Genomic DNA, 26,017 nt, shown 5'->3' on the forward strand with positions numbered 1-26,017 from the left:
CATCTTGATATACTCCGCTACACGCGCCGAGCATGTGTCCCTGATGCGCAGGGTGCTTGGTCGCCTGTTGGAGCATGACCTGTACGTCAAGGCTGAGAAGTGCCTGTTCTTCCAACAGTCCGTCTCCTTCCTAGGGTATCGCATTTCCACCACAGGGGTGGAGATGGAGAGGGACCGTATTTCAGCCGTGCGTAATTGGCCAACTCTCACCACGGTAAAGGAGGTGCAGCGCTTCATAGGGTTTGCCAACTACTACTGGAGGTTTATCCGGGGTTTTGGTCAGGTAGCGGCTCCCATTACCTAACTGCTGAAGGGGGGGCCCGGTGCGCTTGCAGTGGTCAGCTGAGGCGGACAGGGCTTTTAGTCACCTGAGGGCTCTGTTTACCTCGGCTCCCGTGCTGACCCATCCGGATCCCTCTTTGGCGTTCATAGTGGAGGTGGACGCGTCCGAGGCTGGGATAGGAGCTGTGCTCTCTCAGCTCTTGGGTACGCCACCGAAGCTCCGCCCCTGTGCCTTCTTCTCGAAGAAGCTCAGCCCGGCGGAGCGAAACTATGATGTGGGGGACTGGGAGCTGTTGGCTGTCGTAAAGGCCTTGAAGGCATAGAGACATTGGCTTGAGGGGGCTAGACACCCTTTTCTCATCTGGACTGACCACCGCAATCTGGAGTACATCCGGGCAGCAAGTAGACTGAACCCTCGCCAGGCAAGGTGGGCCATGTTTTTCACCCGTTTCATGTTTACCCTTTCCTACAGACCAGGCTCCCAGAACGTTAAGGCAGACGCATTGTCCTGGCCGTATGACACAGAGGAGCGGCCCATGGATCCCACTCCCATACTCCCCGCCTCCTACCTGGTGGCGCCGGTAGTGTGGGAGCTGGACACGGACATTGAGCAGGCGTTACGTGCAGAGCCCGCTCCTGTCCAGTGTCCTGCTGGGCGTCTGTACGTCACGTCCGCTGTTCGTGACCGGTTGATCTATTGGGCCCACACGTCACCCTCCTCTGGTCATCCTGGGATTGGTCGGACAGTGCGCTGTTTGAGCGGGAGGTACTGGTGGCCTACCTTGGCTAAGGACGTGAGGGTTTATGTTTCCTCCTGTTCGGTGTGCGCCCAGTGTAAGGCTCCGAGGCACCTACCCAGAGGTAAGCTACACCCCTTACCCATCCCACAGCGGCCTTGGTCGCACCTGTCGGTGGATTTTCTGACTGATCTTCCACTCTCACAGGGTAACACCGCGATCCTGGTCGTTGTGGATTGTTTCTCTGTCATCTCCTCCCTCTGCCCGGTCTCCCTACAGCCCTACAGACTGCGGAGGCCTTGTTTACACACGTCTTCCAGCACTATGGGGTGCCTGAGGATATAGTGTCTGATCGGGGTCCCCAGTTCACGTCTAGGGTCTGGAAGGTGTTCATGGAACATCTGGGGGTCTCGATCAGTCTTACTTCAGGGTTTCACCCCGAGAGGAATGGGCAGGTGGAGAGAGTGAACCAGGATGTGGGTAGGTTTCTGCGGTCCTATTGCCAGGACCGGCCAGGGGAGTGGTCGAGATGGTACAGAACTTGCTCCGCCACTCCTCCACTAACCTCTCTCCCTTCCAGTGCGTACTGGGGTACCAGGCGGTTCTGGCGCCTTGGCATCAGGGTCAGACCAAGGTTCCTGCGGTGGACGATTGGTTCAGGCACGCGGAGGAGACATGGGAAGCCGTCCGTGTCCACCTTCAGCAGGCCGTGACGCGCCAAAAGAGGAATGCAGATCGCCACCACAGTGAGACCCCGTGTTCGCACCGGGGGACCGGGTCTGGCTCTCGACCCAAAACCTGACCCTCCTCCGGCACTACCGGAAGCTGGGTCCACAGTTTGTGGGGCCATTTAAAGTCCTGATGAGAGTGAACGAGGTTTGTTATAGGTTACAGCTTCCACCCGATTACCATATTAACCCCTCGTTCCATGTGTCTCTCCTCAGGCCAGTGGTGGCTGGCCCGCTCCAGGAGTCTGAGGTGCGGGAGGTTCCTCCACCCCCTCTGGACATCGGGGGGGCCACGGCGTACTCCGTTCGCCCCATACTGGATTCGAAGCGCCGGACGAGGGGCCTTCAGTATCTCGTGGAGTGGGAGGGTTACGACCTGTTGCAGGAGTTCCACCGTCTTCGTCCGGATCGCCCTGCGCCTTGCCCTCTGGGTCATCCCCGAGGCCGGTGTCGACGCGCTACTGGAGCCGCGCGTCGGGGGTGGGGGGGGGGTGGGGTACTGTCACGACTTCCGCCGAAGTTGGTCCCTCTCCTTGTTCGGGCTGTGTTCGGCGGTCCAAGTCACCAACCTTCTAGCCATCGCTGATCCTCTTTTCATTTTCCTTTGGTTTTGTCTTGTCTTCCATCACACCTGGTTCCAATCCCATCAATTACATGTTGTGTATTTAACCCTCTGTTCCCCCTCATGTCCTTGTCGGTAATTGTTTATTGTAAGTGCTTGTGCATGTCTGTCCTGGTGTGTGTCGGGTTATGTACCCATTATTTGATTGTTCTGTTTTCCGGTGGGTTTTTGTTATTAAACTGCGCCGTTTGGAAACACAGTTTTTGTTCTCCTGCGTCTGACTTCTCTGCCACCAGTACGCACTCCTTACAATTACACTAAGCGGAATTGCCCGGAATTACCCGAAATGCTGGGGTTATAACAGGTTAATGATGTAGGGGAAAGTTCAGTATGTGACCTCACTCACAGCTGCAGCAGGCAGCTGCACACATTCCAGTCCGGAAAACAGAGCCTGCCCTGGGTCCTCACCAGAGCCAGGAACACAGATACTGTAGTAGAGTGCTCTAACATACTATGCAAACACACTCACACTATCTATGGCACTGTTGCTCTCTTTCTGCTGCGGACTATGCATAAACTCATCACTACTCAACTGCATTGCCAATGTTTTATTTAGACAGAATAAATTGATTTAACTTAAAAACACAGAATTGTATATCTCTTTGTTAGATGTGGGGTGTATGAGAGGCACCATAACTGCTGTACTCAATCTATTTTTAATCTGAATTCTATGTGCCCCCCTGCAGAGTGTGCCCTGGAGGATGAGACCTATGAAGATGGGGCTGAGACACAGGTGGAGTGTAACCGCTGTGTGTGTGCCTGTGGCAACTGGGTCTGCACCGCCATGACCTGCACTGGTGAGGAAAGACACACCAGCACACCTGCATAGACACCCTGACTCATCTACAAGTAATCTGAATCACATATAGCACAACAGATAAGGACTCAACAACTGTCCTTCTCTCTCTCCAATTGTTCCTGTAATTCTTTCATTCTTTGCATCTCTTTCTCAGACAAGACAGCGGTTGTCAAGGAGACTGGGGAGGCAGGGCAGGAGATGACCGAGGAGGAATGGAGTCTCCGTGTGACCGAGCTTAACAAGCATCAGGTCAGCCTGTCACCAAGGAAACAGTTGGTCAAAGTTCAACGGACAGACCAGGCTGCTCTCCAATCTCCCCAGACAGATGGGTAGCTCTGGAATTTGTCTAGACAGAGTTATCAACTAGCTGCAATATTATTGAAAGTTTAGAACAAATGAGTTTATTACACCCGTTTCACCCCTTGAAAGATGTGTACTACAGCCCATGAGTAATTATTCTGCATATCTCACAACATTAAGGGTGGTTTGAACAGTCAAGACTATGCAAATAGTATACCTAGACCAGGGCTCTCCAAACCTGTTCTTGGAGAGCTACCCTCCAGTAGGTTTTTGATCCATTTCCAGTTGTAACTAATCTAATTTAGCTTATCAACCAGTTAATTATTAGAATCAGGTGCGCTAGATTAGGGTAGGAACCCTGACCTAGACCATCGGGAGTGGGAGATATGCTTTGTCATGCCAATACAGCATGTTTAGTTGTCCTGAGAAAGAAACAGTGGTAGAGTTGTTCTTTATTGATGACTAACCTTGTACAGACCATGCGACCCATTAACTGCTGCCAAGGCAGCAACTACTTTTCCTGGGATCCAGCAACATTAAGGCAGTTATATAATTTAAAAAACATTACAGTACATTTAACAATAGATTTCACAGCACATTAAGTGTGTGCCCTCAGGCCACTACTCTACTACCACATATCTACAACACCGGGTAGAGGACTTTTGGGTATTGAGTCTGTTACTATCTAATCAGAGCTACATGGCATACAGTATATTGCTATTCTCATGACAATATATAACATTCTCCTCTCACACCATCTCTCTCTCCCTCTACCCCCTCCCTCTTTCAAACACAGGAAACAGTGGAGAAGATGAAGGCCAGCACAAAGGAGGCCTAAGAGGCCCAAAGAAGAAGGGCTTGAGAGAGAGAGAGACACTCTTCCTCTATACTTGATGTACCTTGAGGCCCTGTGCTGTTGCTGAATTTACTCATATGTTAATTATTAGAGCTTTTTTACTGTCTTTTTGTTGATGTTTGTTAGATGCAGGGGCAGTCTAAAGTATTATTTTAGGAGTTCCTTGTGTTAAGTACTGTCTTTATTTGTGATTGTATTACTGCACCCTGCGCTAGGAATGGGGCCATTTTCTACTGTTACATTTTTCTTCTTCTTCCTATGTATACAATATAGTTACAGTATTCATTGGTATGGCTCTTGTTAGTAAAATAGCAAGCGGTAATTGTTTGGAATGAGAAAGATGAGAGATATTAGGAGTGAGCTGTCAGGACACCTTTCTTCATCAAGGAAACAAAATCCTCTTGAAAGTCCTTCAAGATGTGTTAGAGCAGTGTAGAGCAAGACGATGACAGTGTCCTATTGTAGGGGAAGGTAGTGGGATGTCATACACTTGACTTTAAGCTTATTTGCTTACAGAACTGCCATGATACTACTTGACCAATGCACTTCACCCTCCGTGACTAGCATCGTAGTTTCAGGCCTTAGTGAATCATCCCGTTTAGTTAGTACGCCCTGCTTTTTGACAAATACACTTGCTCCTATGTACAATTTGTTATATGCTTGAGTTGGAGATCATATGTGATCACAATGGCTCCTGTGCTGTATTCAATCAGCGCTCTCTGGTGCTTGTTTCAGAAACATTGAAGCAATAGTCATCTAGATGTGAAACGTAGAATATAGAATGAAAGCAACAAGCACCAAGCACAGAGCTGAACTGAGTACAGCAGGGAGAACTGAAACCAAAGCCTGATGATGACTATGATGATGAAATGATGTACAAACCCCTCCAGGTAAAGCATTACTCTGGACCCAGCAACAACACTATACCTGTGCTTATCAAAGATCAGTTATAAGGATTAGCCTTGCTGTCAGCTAACATAACTTAGATGCATCTCTAACTCAGAGTGAATGCGTCTGTCAGATAATGTGTGTGTGATGAGGGAGTGTTTTTTGAGAGAGTGAGCTACTAGTGTGTGGCGGTGAGTGTCATATTTGTTTTATGTTTTATTTGTCAAAATCCCACTCATCCTGAGAATTATTTGTGGTTAAATCAGTGCCTTTAACACCCAAACATAGGCCTGCAGACACACACTGTCGAGGTCTTGTGTCCAGCAAGCTTTAAACCACAATTGGATTGGGCAAGACTATAATTGGCAGAATTTTTATAGTAACCTTAGAGCTATGTGGTTTAGTCCTTGTTAAATGTTTGTGTAAAAGTTCCATAACTAGTTTGGTTAATAACTTTTTATTCTAAAAGGAATGCAGAGTGTATAAGGAGTATATATGCCAATAAAAGACAACCCATACAGTACTACAAATGTCTCAACCTGTGTGTTTGTGTCTGTCTGTCTATCTGTCTGTCTATCTGTCTGTCTGTCTGTCTGTCTGTCTGTCTGTCTGTCTGTTTATCTTTTACATTCAAACAGTAATAAATAAAAATCTTAAAACACAAAAAATATAAAATAATCACATTTTTGAATCAGAGCTGTCTATCAGAGAATTGTTGCTGGTGTGGTTTTCTACAGAAAATCTAGCCTACATTCCATTTGTATTGGTCCAAGAGGCAGTGTTCCAATGCCATCTGGTCGATATTGTGGCTGTAATATGATAATCCTTTTTAAAAGTCACTAAACATTGCAAACAGTGTGCTTTTTTTTATTCTGCAAGGAGGCATTGTGGTTTAAGTAGGATATGGGTGAATTGATGTTGCTTTTTAAACCTACATCAGGTTATACACGTTTTGTATATATACAATTCTATACTCTCGCATGATGTCTTACATAATGTAGTCTACTAGTGGATGAATGCATAATATCCAGGGGAGAGGCGCAGACTGGTTCATCACCATCTTCAACTTTCTCCCAGTTTTAGTTTATTATTGACCCATTACAAATTGAAGAACGTCAACCCTGTTTTACCAGCAAACGGGAAACAATAAACGTCGTGATGTTACTCTATCAGATCAGATCCAACTGATATAAATGCATGTAGGCCAATGAACGGCTTCAACAGTTAGGGCGGAACTACTGGAACAAGCCAACCCCGAAACATGTACTACAAATACTCACTGCTGAATAGTTGCTTTGTCTGTACCAGCCAGGTTCTGGCAATTTACAGTGATCTCTCTCTATTCTACACAATAATCTTGCCAAATGTAAATGACCGACGCATATTATTTTCCTTAAAATACAGTGTGTCGTGTTGCAACCTGGTCTCAGAGCATTTCGTCAACTGCAACGTTACATGAACAACATTGCATGAGTGCGTGAGCAACAATAGCGGACTCGACGTTTCCCCTTCAAAATAAAGGTCTCAGTTGAAACATGCGAACAGATAAAAGTGCTAATATTTGTGTAAACTCTAAAGTGGTGTTCTGTGGGTCTCGCCGAGTTGGCTGATACGCCATTTCAAGGGGGCACAATCCATAGGTTTGGCTGTAGAGTGCAATATAAATATCCCCAATTCAATTATCAGGTTTAATACATCCACAGTTTGTATTTTTGTAAAATGAACTAACACTTGTCTTTATATAACATTACAACCTTGTTTGGCATGATCTAGTGCAATTGTGGCGTGATTCCACGTTTTTCCTCCGTTTGCGTCAGTTTCAATGGGGACTTTTATTTTGAAGGCAATTCCACTATTGTTGCTCACGGTAATGTTGTTCATGACACCCACATGCAACTCGGGCCATTGGCATTGGACTCCTCTCTTTATTTGGAGAACCACAAAGAGTGCAATCACCAGTTTGTCCAGAATATTGAAGAGTAGCCTACGCTGCGAAATGGATTTGCATGAAGGAGCCGTACACGGTGAGGGTGTTTTAGACTTGTCGCGTCTGAATTTGAACACTTTGAGCTTGGTCAACATCAGCGAGGAGCGAAAGATGGGCACCAAGCAGTTGTATTTAAGCTTCAACCGACTGCCCTCGCTTCCCGGATCGGTTTGCATGTTCTCCAACCTCGAGTTTCTTGACATTAGCAACAACGGACTATCGGTCATCTGTGAAGGCATTACTTGGTTAACGAAGCTCAGAACACTAATAGCCAAGAACAACCGTCTGGACGAATTCTCGCTTCCCAAGGAATTCGGGTCTTTGCCGTTGGAGGTGTTGAATCTAAGTGGCAATAGGTTTGAGGAGATGCCAGCACAGTTCCTGAAGTTGCAGCGGCTACAATCACTTTCCCTGGGGGGAAACAGACTCCAAAGTATTCCTGCGGAAATTGAGATTTTAACCAGGTATGTAGAATACATAACGGTACCAGCTGCTACCACAGTAACTAGCTTGTTGCAGTCACCAGTGATTACATCACAAACTTTCACATAATTTGCAACAAACGGTTTGTCACAATGACCAGTTTAGGCCAACTGTAGTCAGTTTCCTGGGCGAACAGCGAGTTCAGCCAATAGCGTTTAACTGCAGCCTGCAATTCTGGGTGTTCCAGCATGTGGGCATTCCGACTGGAACGTCCCCTCCATCCCATCCCATTGGTTCCTTTATGAAGCCCCCTCGCATTACATTGGTTCCTGCATGAATGCCACCTCCCCCGAACATGATATCTTAATGCTTGTGACTTTTGAATGTTGGTCAAAGGGAAATCAAAATATTATCAGTTTAAAAAATATATATATATTATGCCCCCGCCTCACGGAGTCTTTCTTGCTAGCTAGCGGGAGCAACACCGGTAGATGTTGTCCCTCAAACCCGCTTGCCGAACACCTGCCTTCACAGTCATTGCGGAAAAACAGTGCCTGACGGGTGGGGCGAAGGACGCTGTCTACCGGTCGTCTCCGCGTCCCGCTAGCACAGCAGGTGGGAGGCTGGGAACGACACCATGTACTAGCTAACTATCTACAATAGCTTGTTAGTGACACTGCATACTAGCTTGCTAGTTAGCTTGCACACTATGTCGCTCCCCTGTACCGGAGAAAACCGTGCCCGACAGGCAGGGGCTAGGGACACTCCCCAGCTAGCAATGAGGAATCGGCCCGGAAGTGGCCCTCTTCCGGGGGGCCGGAACTGATTGAATCGGCCCGGTGTCGGACTAGGCCCGGAATCAAAATGAATGATTGCCCAGAATCGGCACAAGTACATCAGGCCGTTTCTGTCTACCGGAATTCAGCCGAATTTGCCGGCATCTTACCAGAATCCCCCCCAGAAGCGTCCCGATGCAAATCTAAATAAATGTATACAAAATTACCCAATTTAGTCATTTTAAATATTACTATTATACATTGTATACATACAAATTATACTCATCCGACACAATGTTTTTTGTGGAGGAAACCTGGTGACCGTGTCCTACGTGCATGCCCCTGGCCCGCCACAGGAGTCGCTACAGCGAGATGGGACAAGGACATCCCGGCACGGGTCTTGAATCAGCATCTGTAGCGATGCAGTTTGCACTGCGATGCAGTGTCTTAGACCGCTGCACCACTCGCGAGGCTCCATCCTCAATGCTATTAAATCGTATCAATTGCCTTGCACAAAGTATCAAAATACTACACAGGACTCTTTAAAGAATTTCAAACAATGAGGAAATATGGAAAAATAAATAATGAAATGTTAATTCATAAAGCAGCCAGTGTAATATTCTGCCAGAGAGTAGCCCCAATCGGCCCGAGCCCCAAGTAATACATTTGGGCCAGATAACTCACCCTGGAATCGGCCCGAGCTCAATCCCCGCATCCTAGCCATAAGTAATACTGCCAAAGGCAGCCCAGACTCAAGCCACATGACGTCGGCCGAGTCTGACTTTCAGCCGAGTGCCCCGACCTCTCAGCCGGAATCAGCCCAGATCCACTGTGCTAGCTGCTTACCGGTCACCCCCTCCTCCCGCTAGAACAGCAGGCGGGAGGCTGGGGAAACACCATGTGTTGGCTAGCTTGCGAGTTAGGATGTTAGCTAGCAAATGTTTTCGCCCCCGTCTCCAACCTGCTGTGTACCGGACTAGCTCGCTAAGCTAGCACTCTGTGTCCTTAGCTCCCGCCTGCCGAACACCTGCCCTCGCCGTCGTTAACAGAACTGCAGGAAAACAGTGCCCGACAGGCAGGGATGAAGGACACTGTCTACCACTGTGAAACTAGCTAGCTACCGTTGTCACACCTGCCCCTTCTTCTGTGGGGTTTATCGGTGTTTGGCATCCAACGTTATTCTGCGTTAATGCCTTCTATTGTACTGGAGTACACCTACTGTACTGGAATCCCGCCTGTAGCTTAAATTGACCAATAGAAGTATAAAGAGATGCAGGAATGCCCCAACTTGCAGGCCGCAATTGCAACCTTCTCAGTTCAGCGGGTACAGGATAGTTCAACTGCCAATGCTGCTGGGGGTTAGGGTTGTAAAGGCTGAACTGATGCCCTTACATCAGTGTCTTGTCAGAGGCAGAGATGAGGGAGCAAGCTATACAACTACAACCACTGTGATTATTATTATTTGACCCTGCTGGTCATCTATGAACGTTTGAACATCTTGGCCATGTATTGTTTTAATCTCCAGCCGGCACAGCCAGAGCCTGGTTCCTCTCTAGGTTTCTTCCTAGGTTCCTGCCTAGGTTCCTGCCTTTCTAGGGAGTTTTTCCTAGCCACCGTGCTTCTACGTCTGCATTGCTTGCTGTTTGGGGTTTTAGGCTGGGTTTCTGTATAGCACTTTGTGACATCAGCTGATTTGTAAAATGGGCTTTATAAATACATTTGATTGATACTATGCTGTCTTGTAGCCCACTACCATGGTAGCTTGCCTTTACAAACATAATGCACTTATTTGATTGCCAGGACTGTGGTTAAATGGATTTCAACAGATCCTCACTCCCTGAGCCTAAACTAAAGCAGACTTTATATCGAAACCTAACCTGTATGTTTTTCAGGAAATTAAAACTTTATACCATCACAACATCCAGCTAATCAGGCCTTTAGCAACCCTGACTGGTGTGTGAGATATCCAGTAATCTTATATGTTCTTGGGCAGGGGCATAACAGACTGCCATTGCCACACTCACAAGGTTACTCAGAGCAGGAAATGTGTGGTTCATATGGTGGGGTACACACTGCGCAGTATACATGTAAACAACCTTTGGGATGACTAACTAGTATTCATAAATGACACACACAAACACTCACTTGCACATGGTCGAGACACACACGTACGCATACACACTTGTATATAGTCATCACACACACATGAGCACATAGAGAAATTCAAGCCTCTTGTGGTCAATATGTGAAGGATGCCAAGTCTGTATAAAGTGCAGGGCACTGCGTTCCAATGGTACTAAAAAACAAGGTCATCTGGAAGAATTGTTTATTTCTCTCCTTATATCATGTTTACACTGCCAGTGGTAGGTTAATATCAGTGAGAACAGTTTAGGATCCTTCTCAGGGGAGGTTCCTCAGTGAATTTCAAAAATAGTGAAACAAAGTTATTCTTTTTAGATAAAACTGTACTAAATATATTCAAATGTCACCAAATAATTGATTAAAATGCACTGTTCTGAAATTAAGGTCTACAGCAGCCTCAGCAGCACTCTGTAGGGTAGCATCATGGTGTAGCCGGAGGACAGCTAGCTTCTGTCCTCCTTTGGGTACATTGACTTCAATACAACCTAGGAGGCTCATGGTTCTCACCCCCTTCCATAGACTTACACAGTAATTATGACAACTTCCGGAGGACGTCCGCCAACCTATCAGAGTTCTTTCAGCATGAACTGACATGTTGTACACCCAATCAAAGGATCAGATAATGAATCTAGTACTGAAAGCACATGCTACAGATAGCTGGCACTGCATTGCATAACATGTGGTGAGCAGTTGACTCAAAGGGAGAGAAAGACAATAGTTTAACAAATAAATGTTTTTTTGGGGGGGGGGGGGGGTTTAGCCTACTCAAACAGAAAATATTGCAATTTTAGCTAGCTGGCTATGGCTATCCAACACTGGAACTCTTCCAAGTCAAGGTAAGCTTTTGGTTTTATTGACGCGTTAGTTCTAGTAGCTATATTGACTATGAGGTGACGACGATGTAGGCTATGTGTAGCGGTTAGTGTTCATGAAATAAAGGTTCGCCTGGTCACAGACCGCTGATGTGTTGTGCACTAAAGTCCACAAGCGAAGGGAAAAGGTGTGAGACGGAGAGCGTGTAGATTAAGTTGAAGACGGAAGTTTACATACACTTTAGCCAAATACATTTAAACTCAGTTTTTCACAATTCCTGACATTTAATCCTAGTAAAAAATCCCTGTTTTAGGTCAGATCACCACTTTATTTTTGGAATGTGAAATGTCAGAATAATAGAGTCATTTATTTCAGCTTTTATTTCTTTCATCACATTCCCAGTCGGTCAGACGTTTACATACACTCAATTGGTATTGGGTAGCATTGCCTTTAAATTGTTTAACTTGGGTCAAACGTTTCGGGTAGCCGTCCCTAAGGCTACCCAAATAAGTTGGGTGAATTTTGGCCCATTACACCAGCTCTGTCAGGAGGAACTGAGTCAGGTTTGTAGGCCTCCTTGCACGCACACGCTTTTTCAGTTCTGTCCAAAAATGTTCTAAAGGATTGAGGTCAGGGCTTTGTGATGGCCACTCCAATACCTTGACTTTGTTGTCCTTAAGCCATTTTGACTCACCACTTTGGAAGTATGCTTGGGGTCATTGTCCATTTGGAAGACCCATTTGCGACCAAGCTTTAACTTACTAACTGATGTCTTGATGTTGCTTCAATATATACGCATAATTTTCCATCCTCATGATGCCATCTATTTTGTGAAGTGCACCAGTCCCTCCTGCAGCAAAGCACCCCCACAACATGATGCTGCCACCCCCTTTCTTCACGGTTGGGATGGTGTTTTTTGTGCGTCTCCTTCCTGAGCGGTATGACAGCTGCGTGGTCCCATGATGTTTATACCTGCGTACTATTGTTTGTACAGATGAACGTGGTACCTTCAGGCATCTGGAAATTGCTCCCAAGGATGAACCAGACTTGTGGAGGTCTAGAATGGCTAATTCTTGGCTAATTTATTTTAATTTTTTTCCCATGATGTCAAGCAAAGAGGCACTGAGTTTGAAGGTAGGCCTTGAAATACATCCACAGGTACACCTCCAATTGACTCAAACGATGTCAATTAGCCTATCAGAAGCTTCTAAAGCCATGACATCATTTTCTGGAATTTTCCAAGCTGTTTAAAGGCACAGTCAACTTAGTGTATGTAAACTTCTGACCCACTGGAATTGTGATAGTGAAATAATGTGTCTGTAAACAATTGTTGGAAAAATGACTTGTGTCATGCACAAAGTAGATGTCCTAACTGACTTGCCAAACTATAGTTTGTTAACAAGAAATTTGTGGAGTGGTTGAAAAATGAGTTTTAATGACTCCAACCTAAGTAAACTTCGACTTCAACTGTAGTTGCAAGAAGGAATTATTTATATATATATATATACACAACGAGCAAAGTGATCATTCTGTTTTTATGTGGCTGCTATGAAAATAAACTGTGTTTGCGTGCGATCCGGGGTATTCATTCCGCTGATTCTGTTCAAAAACATGTTGTAATATAAATACCTTAAGGCCATGCTCCATCATCTAAAGCGGCACCGACCGCCACTGATCTGACTATATAGTTAACATCATAAAAGAGAACTCATAAAGTCAGAGATCAGTGAGTACAACCGGGATGTGGGTCATGTCATGCGGTTAAACAGTAGCCCATTTATATGTTTACCAAAGATAAGTGTGTAAATACTTTGACTTCATCTGGAACAGACCCACATTGGCTTTAATAGTTGTTGTTCCACCCATTCTGTGCCATTTGGTTGGGGGGGGGGGTGAACGTTTGATTTCACCTAATTTTAACATTCTCTCATATGCGACATTTAAGTAACAGGGTTGATCGTAACAGGGTTGATGATTTAATCTTCAATCAGCCATAAAACCCCTTGTGACAGGGAAGCTTGTTGTGTGCAACAGCAGGGGACATTTTTAATGCAAGCTTCATTTAATTTTTTTAAATAATTGTTAACATTTCTATGGATAACAGGGTTGACGTGTTATGCTCATTTTCCACCACAAAACAGCAAAAAAGAGTAGAACAAGCTCACCTGCTTTTACACTGATTTGACTTTTTTTAAATCATAGTTAAACCATATTAAAGTGAATTTAAAAAAAAAAATTCTCACATGAAATAAATGTTCTTCAGAAATTACTTTTGGGAAATTCCATGTTAAGTGTCACTGAGACTCAGGTTTTTCACTTTAAAATGTATTTCAAACAAAAGCCAATGATTACAAAGGTGAACGGACCATATAACAATGTACAATGACTACTTTTAACAATTTCCACAAACATTTTATAGAAAAGCATGGTAACAGAATGATGGTTTGTGTCTGTTCCATCATTCTGTTACCAAACTTTGCATCTGCACTGTTCTTCAACAAATAACTAGGGCTTGATGCTGAAAACTTGGTGAATTTTTGTGGTCAAGTGGGTTAAAATATTCCTGGAAGTCAGAGGGTACAATATTGTACACCAATGTCTACTTAAAATATCAAAAGGCACTCATATCATGGAACAAACCAGTTACAGTAATCAATCCTGACCCTATTGGCTGACTGTCATCAACTAATTGGATGATTGACTATAGTAAAATCACTAAAAAGCAGTCAGGATTGGGCTTTACCATCTTTGGCAACAAGTTTTGTTACATGTCTTATTGAAGGGCGAGAATAGAAGAATAAGCCTAACATACACTGCTTTCAGAAAGTATTGTATTCACACCCCTTGAGTTATTCCACATTTTGTTTTGATACAACCTGAATTCAAAATGGATTCAAAAATAATAATTCACCCATATACACACAATACCCCATAATGACAGTGAAAACATGTTTTTAGAAATTGTTCCAATTTATTGAAAATAAAATACAGCGATATCTAATTTCCATAAGTATTCACATACCTGAATACCTTGAATTACCTTTGGCAGCAATTACAGCTGTTAGTCTTTCTGGGTATGTCTCTGAGCTTTCGACACCTGGATTCTGTAACATTTGCCCATTTTTATTAGCAGACTAAACCAGGTTTTCCTCTAGGATTTTGCCTGTGTTTAGATCCATTCTATTTTTTTAAAATCCTAAACTCCCCAGTCCTTAACAATTACAAGCATACCCATAACATGATGCCCCTATTCTTGAAAATATGGAGAGTGGTACTCAGTAATGTGTTGCATTGGATTTGCCCCAAACAACACTTTGTATTCAGGACAAAAAGGTAATTGCTTTGCTACATTCCTTGCAGTATTACTTTAGTGCCCTGATGCAAACAGGATGCATGTTTTGGAATATTTGTATTCTGTACAGGCTTCCTTTTCCTTTGTCAATTAGGTTAGTATTGTGGAGTAGCTACAATGTTGTTAAAAACCTCTTAAGGATCGGACCCTTTTCCCCCCCATTTTTGCCTAAAATGAAAAATAAATCTAACTGCATGTATCTCAGGACTTGAAGCAAGGATATGCATATTCTTGATACCATTTGAAAGGAAATACTTTAACGTTTGTGGAAATGTGTGTGTGTGTGTATATATTTATATATATCTCGTGCATCCTTAGTTTTTTATATATCGGAATCGGCTGACATTAGCTAAAAATGCCAACATCGGTATCGTCCCGATGTCTGTCTAGTTTTAACGCCGATGTGAAAAAACGATGTCATAATGACGCCACGTAAAATTTTGCGCTAAACGTGCAACACAGCATTCCTAACCCACAATGTTTTTTGATTTTATTTGTATATTTTACCTTTTATTTAACTAGGCAAGTCAGTTAAGAACAAATTCTTATTTTCAATGACGGCCTAGGAACAGTGGGTTAACTGCCTTGTTCATGGGTAGAACAACAGATTTTTACCATGTCAGCTCGGGGATTTGATCTTGCAACCTTTCGGTTACTAGTCCAACACTCTAACCACTAGGCTACCTACGGTCTGCTATGTAGATCAAGCAGTCATATGAAAGTAAGGACATTTCAGTGAGACAACTCAAAGGCGAAATCCATTAACGCCAAGACAATGCAAATCATTGCCTTTGACAATCAACCGTTCTCTGTGGTGGGTGATGTCACTGCTATTAGCTTCAGAACATACTATGGAACGGCGTTTGGGTCTTTGCGTGTCAAAAAAGATGCACGTGAAATAACACTATTTGACCGTCAAATTGCACAGTTCTATTATAGAATGTTGTGTGTTCTGAATTTGCACGTGCAAGCCAAGCGCCACCACTACTATCAGTAGCACTGTCAAAGCTGTACAAAAAAAGTCTGCAAACACCAGCCACTAACGGTGTTTACAATACCACGTTGGTAATAAAGCATGATTTGTTTGACCGCAACTTCTAGGGTAGCTAGCTTTAGCTTGGTACCTAGCTAGCACCAGTAGAAACTGCAGTCATTTTCACTATTCTTAGCAATGATTTAGGAATCCTTGTGAGTAAGTGTTAGCCAGCTACTTAACCCTGTTGCCAGCTACTTAACCCTGTTGCCCAAAGCTAACGTTCTAAGCAGCCAGCTAGCTTCATCTGGCTAGTGAGACTTGACCTGACCGGGTTATGTGTTGTGAAGCTAGCCACAATAAGGATTTGGCACAATAGTGGAATTTGCGGTTTTCCTTCAAAATAAAAGTACCTCTTTGAAAGTGATGCAGAAGGTTACAATTGGTGCAATCATGTCATATTTATACTAGATAATGTTAACCAAGATTGGAATGTGAAGCAATGAAATGGGCTATCAGTCTAATCGGTGACACCTTCAGAACACAACTGTGAAGAGTTTACGCAAATATTAGCGTTGTAGCTCTTATCGCGGACTGTGACTGTGTGAAATCACCTCCCCAGTCAGCCTATTGTGTTTATTGACATTCATATTGCACTGTACAGCTTTACCTAAGGATTGGGGATCAATGAAATGGGGTAATAGTCTACTCAATACCCAATATATTTTTTTCCCAATGTCCTCCTCAGTTATCAGACTCCAAAACATCCACACAGTGTTGTTTTTCCTCGGGAATAGTGTTCAATAGGCTGACGATAAATGTGGCTCAATTCAGTTGTTTCAGAGTCCCACAATAAGAGCTACGATCCTAATGTTCTCTGAGTGTCACTGAGTAGACTGATACCCCATGTCATTGAGCCACAATCCATAGGTAAGGCTGTACAGTAAAATAATCATGCCCCCAATGCAATTCTAAGGTATAATACATCCAGTGTGATTTCAACAGATTTCAGTTCAGTGAACCATAAAGCATGGGAAACCGTGTTTAAACCCTTTACAATGAAGATCTGTGAAGTTATTTGGATTTTTACGAATTATCTTTGAAAGACACGGTCTTGAAAAAGGGACGTTTCTTTTTTTCTGAGTTTAGTTAGCTAGCTAACGATAACTACTGAGACAGATTGTTGTTTTGCTATGTGTTTGGGGAAGAACATTGTTTGCATCCATGAGCTAGCTAGCTTTTTTTTATGACCAGCACTGTTGGTGCGTGAGACAACTTTACCAGCATCATAGCATACATATCGATGAATCGTTGTGACATGAAATTCGAGTGAAAGTTATTACACTATGTAACATTTTTTAAGGGAGTTAAATTATGTGACGTGCACTCGTATTCAGGTCCTGATTGGTCAACTAGCTTATTTGACACGTCAAATAGTGTTATTTGACGTGTATCTTTGTTGACACGCAGAGACCCAAACGGCGTTCCATAGAAATCCTGGTTGAGAATGAAACGGCTGAACAACTAAACAGCAAGTAAGTGAAAGAAATAGGCGTGTGTGACTTATTTAACTAGGCAATTCAGTTAAGAACAAATTCTTATTTACAATGGCGGACCAACCCCGGCCAAACCTGGACGACACTGGGCCAATTGTGCGCCACCCTATGGGACTCCCGATCACGGCTGGATGTGATACAGCCTGGATTCGAACCAGAGATTGTAGTGACGCCTCTTGCACTGAGATGTAGTGCCTTAGACCGCTGCATCCGTGTGTTAACTATTTAACTGTACTAGAATGCTTTAGAACGCTAAAATGTTCAATATCGGTATTGGGGTTTTTGGCAAGGAAAATATTGGATATCGGTATCGGCCAAAAATGTCATATCGGTGCATCACTATATATAACACATTAGATCTGGTAAAATAAAAATGCGTATTCTATTTGTTTTTTTGTTCGATCATCTTTTGAAATGCAAGCGAAAGACCGTAAAATAATTTTGCAGTTTAGGTGCAATTTTTATTTTGTCCACTAGATGATGGCAATAAGTTTCAGATTGATTCAGTGAAGCGTTGCAGTACTAGACAATATTTTGTATCAAATCTGCCCAAATGTGCCAAATTGGTCAATTGATACATTTTCAAGTACATAACTATAGAGAACATACAAGAAGTATATGGTAATACAAAATGTAAGTTTACACACTCCCAGGAATGTCATACATGATGGATCATTAGCTTATACACTAACTTTCACACATCTACATGGCCGGGCAGGGTGGGTGTGGAGCCAGAGATCGCAGGGGCTCAAACTGTAGAACCCAGTTCCTTCATTTGAATATAAACATTTATTTTATCAAACAAAACTATGCTACATTTTATCTCTGACAAATCAGAGCAAGTTTACTGAATGTAAATACATTATTTACCTTCAGAGGTGAATGTATCAAACCAGTTGCCGTGATTTTAAATGTTGTTGTTGTGTACTCTCCTGAGACAATAGCGTTGTAATAGCTACTGTAAATTGGACCGTTAGATTAACAATGCACTGCCTAGTTTATATGGGATTAACAACAATAGTGCATTTAGATTAACAATAATTTAAACTTTCTGCCCATATAAAACAAGTTTATGTCCTGGAAAGTTTGCTGTTACTTACGTCATGCTAATCACATTAGCACAAGTTAGCTCAACCGTCCCAATAACGCAAAGCCAGAGTAAAATTCAAAGATAGGGTTACAGTCAGTCACTCACTGTGTCTTGTAAACATACTAACCAACACAAATTACATGTAAAGAGAGCCTTTCACCGACAACTTCAGAACAGCTGAACATATACACGGTCTCAGATCTACAGTCATGAATGATGGAGGTTGTATGGGACTAGGCCTCTGTGTGTTAGTGGTGTAACTGTAGAGTGAGTTGTTGAGATGGCCATGAATGGCTTCTTTAGACCCTCTGGGACAGAGGGGCTGGCTCAGGGCTCAGGCCCCAAGGACACATAATGGCCTCTCCCACTCGCTGCTGTGTCATCAGTTCCACAGGCAGACCAGACCATGGGGCAGATGGGCTGACTGCTCACTTTTAGCGACAGGCCATTACATATCCCTTTCATTCCCTGTCTCTCTGTCCCTGCTGCTCCCTCTGTTCTTCTCTCTTTCTCTCCATTTCCCGTGTTCCTCTGTTTTTTTCACTTTTTCATCTGTTCAGAGGGATCGGGATAAAGCAGAATGCTTGTGTATGTGTACATTTCCATTGGTGATTTGTGGACATTGGACAATAGTAATCTTTTTCTCTCTGCCTCAGTCATCAGTTTTGTAAACTGAACAAAAATATATAAACGCAACATGTAAAGTGTTGGTCCAATGTTTCATGATCTGAAATAAAAAAATCACGAGTAACCACGCCAGCCGAGGACCTCCACATTCGGCTTCTTCACCTGCGAGATCGTCCGAGACCAGCCACCCGGACAGCTGGTGAAACTGTGGGTTTGCACAACCAAAGAATTTCTGCACAAACTGTCAGAAACCATTCCCGAGACGCTCGTCGTCCTAACCAGGATCTTGACCTAACTGCAGTTTGTCGTCATAACCAACTTCAGTGGGAAAATGCTCACCTTCGATGGCCACTGGCACGCTGGAGAAGTGTGCTCTTCACAGATGAATCCCGGTTTCAACTGTACCGGCAGACGGGTGCCGTGTGGGCGAGCAGTTTGCCGACGTCAATGTTTTGTACAGAGTGCCCCATGGCAACAAACACAATTGCATTTTATCGAATGCACAGAGATACCGTGACGAGATGGTGAGGCCCATTTTCATACCATTGACCTGCCGCCATCACCTCATGTTTCAGCACGATAATGCACGGCCTCGTGTTGCAAGGATCTGTACACAATTCCTGGAAGCTGAAAAATTCCCAGTTCTCCCATGGCCTTCCATACTCCCCAGACATGTCACACATTGAGCATGTTTGGGATACTCTGGATCGACATGTACAACAGTGAGTTCCAGTTCCTGCCAATATCCAGCAACTTTGCACAGCCATTGAAGAGGAGTGGGACAACATTCCACGGGCCACAATCAACAGCCTGGTCAAGGATATGTGTCGTGCTGCATGAGGCAAATGGTGGTTACACCAGATACTGACTGGTTTTCTGATCCACGCCCCAACAGTGTATGTGACTACCCCACATTGTCTGCTGCTTAGAACTGTGTATTTAGCCTACACTGCATTTGATTGCTCCAAACCTAAACGTCAGTCTTCACTAGATCTAAACTTCTGTCTGAAAAAAAAAGAACTGGGACTCTCTAGCAATGCCTCTCTACCTCTGGTGGCCCTTGCACAAAGTCAGAGTAAACCCCCCCACACACACACACACACACACACACACACACACAGGTAGGCTAAAAATCTATTGAAATTCCAGCACCTCTTTGTGCATAGTGTGTCTCCTCTTTGAAACAGTTTGTTTAGCAGTTCCACTGCTCCAGCCCATTCCTCATAGTCACATCTACACACACCTGTTATACTCATTTTTACTATGGATCCGGCTGCTCAATCTTTGATGCCTTGCACTCACTGTGGTAATACATTGCTGTCACATACAGCATCAATGTCAACATGTGGGAACCCCATTGTGGTACTGATGTGTCAACATGGCTAGTCATGTGTCCACTTGGAACTGTCCAGTATACAGTATGTTATGGTGTTTTTAAAGTCCCAAATCCCTTCAGGCATGCTTTACTTGTTAACATAATGTTAATTACCACTCGATATGATGCTAAACATATTAAACCTCTCTCTCTGTCAGTCTTGAGATGCTGTATTTGGGTGGTAACCTGATCACCTCTATTCCTCCTGAGCTGGCCAACCTGCCCTACCTCAGCTATCTGGTCCTGTGTGACAACCGCATACAAGGTGTACCCCCGCAGCTCACCAGGTAACCATAACACAGCCTCAACCCCATCTAGAGCATACTGCCACAGCTCACCAGGTAACCACAACACAACCATAACACAGCCTCAACCCCATCTAGAGCATACTGCCACAGCTCACCAGGTAACCACAACACAACCATAATATAACCACAGGAAACTGCAAGTAAGTATTGCAATAGGCAATGTATACCTTGCGTATCCCTTACATACTAATAAAACTAAACTTAATACAACTACAACTCAATAATAATAATAATAATAATAATAATACTGCTAAGACGGTCATAAACCACCAGCACCACAGCTCAACTGGTTACTACAATACATCCATAGTGGACTACTACAACTTAACCATAACCTAACCTCAGTCTAGATTTCTGTTTATAATGCTCAAAACAATAACCATGGCCTTGCCAATCTCTCTCTCTCCCCCCTCAGGCTCCACTCCCTGCGCTCCCTGAGTCTCCATAACAACCTGCTGACCTACCTGCCCCGGGAGATCCTCAGCCTGGTGCGCCTGCAGGAGCTCAGTCTCCGCGGCAACCCCCTAGTGGTGCGCTTCGTCAAGGAGATGACCTACGACCCCCCATCACTGCTGGAGCTGGCGGGTCGTACCATCAAAAGCCGTAACGTTCCATACTCATCCTGCGACATGCCCTCTCACCTGTTGCACTACCTAGACCTGGCCAGCAAGTGTCCCAATCCTAAGTGTGCCGGTACCTCTACTATACATTAATTTCTCATTGGACTGTGTGTCTGTATTTCTGTCCCTGTCTTTTTTTGCTTGTCTGTATATAATTATGTATACGTATGTGTCAATTTATTTAAGTGTGCGTATTCTGTCTGTTTCTCCGCTCTCTCCCCAGGTGTGTACTTTGACTCGTGCGTGCGCCACATCAAGTTTGTGGACTTCTGTGGGAAGTACCGGCTGCCCCTCATGCACTACCTGTGCTCCCCAGAGTGCACCTCACCTTGCAGCTCCAACCCCCAGAGCGACGCCGAGTCAGAGGATGAGATCAGCGTGCCCGCCTACCGCCTGCAGAGGGTGCTGCTGGGATAGCAGGAAGTGGAAGGGCCTACAGTCCTAACCATGTCAACAACCTCAGAACCCGTCTTTCTCTATGTGACTGGACGGTACTGTAGGGATGAAATCTGACCCCTCTGGTCTCGTGTGTGTGTGTGTGTTTGATGCAAGATGCTAGACGCACAAAGACATACACTCACACACAAACACACTCACACGTGCGAGATATCCGGTTGTCAATGTGGACCTAAACCAGGACAAATGTCTTTAGGTGGGTATGTCCCCTGGAACCCATTGACTCAGTCACTATAGCCATCTAAAACTGGGGGACGAATGATGTGAGGGATCTTACCTCTATTTCTCAGTAACATTACAGATCACTGATGCCTTCAGACTTTGAGCAGTGCCTTTAACAGATGAAGCATTACACACCATTCCTGATGGTTTCATGGGTAAACATAGGAGGGCAGTAGAAACCATAACTTTGCCAACTCGCTATGTGAGCTATTGGAAGGTTTTTCATGATTTTAGAACACTATCACACCATTCCTTAGAGTCAGGATATGAACAATTTAAGATTTCTAATTGCCTGAAAACAGAAAGTGTGTGACCCGGTTCTTTGTAAAAGCTTTGTTTTTCTCTCACATACAGGAAGTCGATCTAGGCCAGGCAGAGTGTGAATGGACGCCTGAAAGGAGAAAATCAAACGTATCTGACAACATACAATGAATGTTTGTATTTCCAGCTCTTGGTTTTCTCAAAATTTGACCGATATAGATATATGTATTAACACTTTGTATGTTGGAACATTTAGACAACTTCTCCAGAAGGTACATGTTTAAGGTAACTGGAAGAATAATACAGTAGCTGGCCTTTCAATAATGCTGGTCTATTGTTACAGTACCATGTAGTAGTGCTTTTGAATGTATGTGTATATGCCTTATTGAAGAGAAAGGGAATTCTAGAAAGAAAACAAAGTGAGAAAAGAACAGAACAAAACAAACAATTTTTCTTGTACCCTGAAATATGTAACAATTAACTTTTTTAAATGTTCTATTTATGATCCGTTAACACTTAACTTGACATCTAGTGTCATAACATGTTATGAAACATACATAACAGCTGACATAACCTGTCGTAACACTGTCATGACACATATTTAGACCTCTTGTGACATATTGCGTTATTTTATTGCTGGTTATGACCCCTACATAAAACCTACCACAAAAGGCAAAACATCCATTACACCATAACCTACATCAACATTATTTTTATGTTATATAACATTTTCTGAAATGTACTCTATTAAATTATCATTGTAATTGTGCACACATTGATGTCAGACATGCAGCTACCACAATGTTCTGTTGCTGATGACTGGGATCAGATTTCAGGAGCAGGACTGATGACTAACATAGGCCCATCATGTACATGCTCTTATCTGGCATATATGATTCTGACGGTCATAATGCTTCTTGACAGTGTCCAAGTGAAGTGACATAGGATGGTCATAGTGCTTCTTGACAGTCATAAAGTGTATTTTCTACATGTTTTTTATATGATGGGGGAAAAAAGATTCTTTAGAATCAATTTCAACAAACAATTTAAGAAACTAACTTTCCAACTAAATCAAACTTCTCAGGAAAAAAAACAATTTGAATAAATTAGGGTTTTGAGTTTATGTAGATGTCATAACCAGCCATAAAATAATGCAATATATGTCACAATAGGTGTAAATATATGGGTCATGACAGTTTTATGTCAGCTATTATGACATAGTTATGACATTAGGTGTCAAGTATTGTTACCCATGATCTTAACCACAATGTTGTGAAATTGAAGCAATTGTGCAATTTTTGTAACGTACTGCTTTTATACAAATCCAACGTTCTACTGTCAATGACACTCAATGGTTCACACACTAATACAGTGCTTTTATTGAATGACTTACTGAATATAATATAGTACTCATACAGGTCGACGATCTGTACTAAAGTATGTGCACTTTTCCCCTATAATATAGACTGTACACAGTATATAATAACATCCCTAATAAAGTTTAATTTGAGTGTCTAAAAAATGTGTGTGGGATATCTGTGAAACTTGTTATCCACGATAGTGCAACATTAGCTGACTGCACTACCATTTCCTATCTGTCTAGTTAGCTCTGAGTTCATAGTCCACATCTCATATCTTCTGAAGCTATGATGACATCTTAGCTTCTGTCATCATTGTTTGCTATGTAGACTATTCTATGAGGAAGAATCAGTGGGCCTGTCACCAAACAGTGTCCATTTTTGTTTGTTTGCCTGCCTGTTGTGAAAATGACTACAATGCATTTCCACTATCTTTCTCCAGGACTAACTGCCAAACAGTTGACAGTTGGATCTATGCTAGATTGCTAGGCCGTCTGTGAGTGTGCATGAGCGTGACTGACTGTTTTGTTTTGAGTCATTGGTAGCTTGAATGAGTTGCGTTCAGGACCGGTCTGCCTCGTTTGCATATGAACGTGATTGCATTACTGAGGGAAATGCAGAGGGACCTCTTCTTTAACCCAGCACTAAGAGATGCCAGGGGAATGCCATTCTGCCTCTTAATCAACAGATCCCTTTATTTACCCTGCCAAGACCTAGTGATGTAAACATCTCTCCCCTACTCTCTCTCAGCTTCTCCTCTTTCTCTCCTCTGAGCAGGCTGACTGGTTCTTTGATGGCTTTGAGGGAACAGATGTTTTGTGTCATCTGTTTGCCCACGTTTTAATCAGTCTCTTAAGAGAGCTCAAAGTTCTGTGTCTGGCTCACTAACAGACAGGCTCTGTCCAGCCCTCCTCATTCAGGCCTGGGGTGGCTTACATCAGACACCTCACTGGCCTTTTTTTTTTCTCCTCCTTTATCTGTACCCCCTCTTCCATCTTTTTCTTTGACACACAAACTCGTATCACTGTGAGAAGCTGATATGCTTACAGGGTTATGCTCTCACTATCTTCTGGATAGTAGTATGATATGTATTTGAGTTGAATGTTTATTGATATTTTCCACTGGCATGATGATTCCTTCTCCCAACAGCAGGTGTCTGAGCCCCCTACTCTGTTACATAAGCCAGGTGTGTGTGTGTGCGTGTGCGTGTGTGTGTGTGTGCGCACTCTGCAACCCGAGACCGAGACACACGCTGAAGCGGCCATGATGAAACTGAGCCAGAGTGAATTAAACAGACAGTTGAGGAGAGGAGCCCTCTGTCACCAGACAACACAGCTCAGGAGTTCACACTCACAGATCACAACTCAGACATTTGAAATATAGAACAGGAAGTCAATCTTGTACTCGAGAATTCGGAACATAACTATCTTCTTGACTGTCAGCAGTGAATGGAAGATAAAGACCCAAGGATACCTGCTATAGGTAAAGACTATTTTGTGTGTGTGTGGTGTATGTATGCAGGCTAATTCCATCTGATTCATGTCTGGCATTAGGTTTTTGTGCTGCCCTATAGATCATAGTATAGAGTACAATGCACAGTATAGGGGATCCGTTGCTAAAAGAACAGAATTGTTTGAAATGGGGGATTTTGATACTATAAGCCTCTTATCACCTTCACTGGACCATTCATTCAAATCAGCTCCCCTCAACACTTACTTGGCTGCGTGTGCCTCCACTGATGTACATTCCAGACCTCACACATGATGAACTCCGCACATACTCACACACACGCATCGTTCAACACACGAGCGTCACACACTCCGGACCCTGACAATCGGACCTTGTCCTGGGATTAGGGGGAGGGGGCTGCTAATCTGCCTCCTTACTGCCGCCTACATGGTTTCTCTGGGGGAAGGTGGGTGGTGATGGAGGCACGGAGGGAACAAGAGGGGAGGGGCATGATTGTCCACTGTTATGTAACCATGTTAGATCGCCATGGTGAAGAACAAATCATAGAACAAAAACTCTGATCACTCCCCTCTCTCTCCTCAACCCCTTTCATCTTCTCTCTGCTACATGATCCTCAGCTCTTTCTCTCTTGTTGCTTCTGCCTGCAAACTTCTTGTTCTACTCCTCTCACCCATCTTTTCTTTCTTCTAACATCTATTCCATTTCCTCTCAAACCTGCTGTCCCCCTGCTGTCCTCATTTCTCATAACGTTTCTGCCATCACCTCTGGCTCCATTCTCCTCCATCTGTATGAGATCGGTAACCTTGGGAATTCTGTAAATACTAGATCTCTCTCAGAATCTGTGTGACTGTTAAACCCCTTTCCTCATGTGGCCAGCAGCACACGGCGAGGGAGGCCTCAATTGCCCCTTTAGTAGAGACAATTCGGTTGCAGCATCAAATAAAAAATATAATACAGGTAATCCATGACCCTGGGAAATCATAGAAGGGTTTCAGT

The 26,017-nt window shown here is 43.7% G+C and overlaps 2 protein-coding genes across 3 annotated transcripts in view; both read left to right on the forward strand.

The window, feature by feature from the left end:
• The window catches only part of LOC115155813 (follistatin-related protein 1), a 58,417-nt gene extending 52,679 nt beyond the window's left edge, over positions 1-5,738 (forward strand). Inside the window, exons 9-11 of the mRNA XM_029702780.1 lie at positions 3,056-3,166; positions 3,323-3,417; positions 4,265-5,738. Coding sequence (XP_029558640.1) covers positions 3,056-3,166; positions 3,323-3,417; positions 4,265-4,306 — 248 coding nt within the window. The 3' untranslated portion in view covers positions 4,307-5,738. The remainder of the gene's footprint in view (positions 1-3,055; positions 3,167-3,322; positions 3,418-4,264) is intronic.
• Positions 5,739-7,094: 1,356 nt separating this feature from the next.
• Positions 7,095-23,715, forward strand: LOC115155814 (leucine-rich repeat-containing protein 58). 2 transcript variants are annotated; one of them, XR_003868138.1, is made up of 5 exons: positions 7,095-7,663; positions 20,485-20,613; positions 21,050-21,327; positions 21,478-21,745; positions 22,287-23,715. XR_003868138.1 is itself a non-coding variant. In XM_029702781.1 (4 exons), the coding sequence occupies exons 1-4, from the start codon at positions 7,209-7,211 to the stop codon at positions 21,669-21,671; spliced, it is 1,056 nt and encodes a 351-aa protein (XP_029558641.1). In that variant the 5' UTR covers positions 7,095-7,208; the 3' UTR covers positions 21,672-23,715. The 2 variants fall into 2 exon arrangements, 1 of the variants encoding a protein (XP_029558641.1); XM_029702781.1 differs by having other exon boundaries at positions 21,478-23,715.
• Positions 23,716-26,017: the final 2,302 nt, after the last annotated feature.

This window comes from Salmo trutta, chromosome 20 (assembly GCF_901001165.1).
Source record: "Salmo trutta chromosome 20, fSalTru1.1, whole genome shotgun sequence".
Taxonomy (NCBI): domain Eukaryota; kingdom Metazoa; phylum Chordata; class Actinopteri; order Salmoniformes; family Salmonidae; genus Salmo; species Salmo trutta.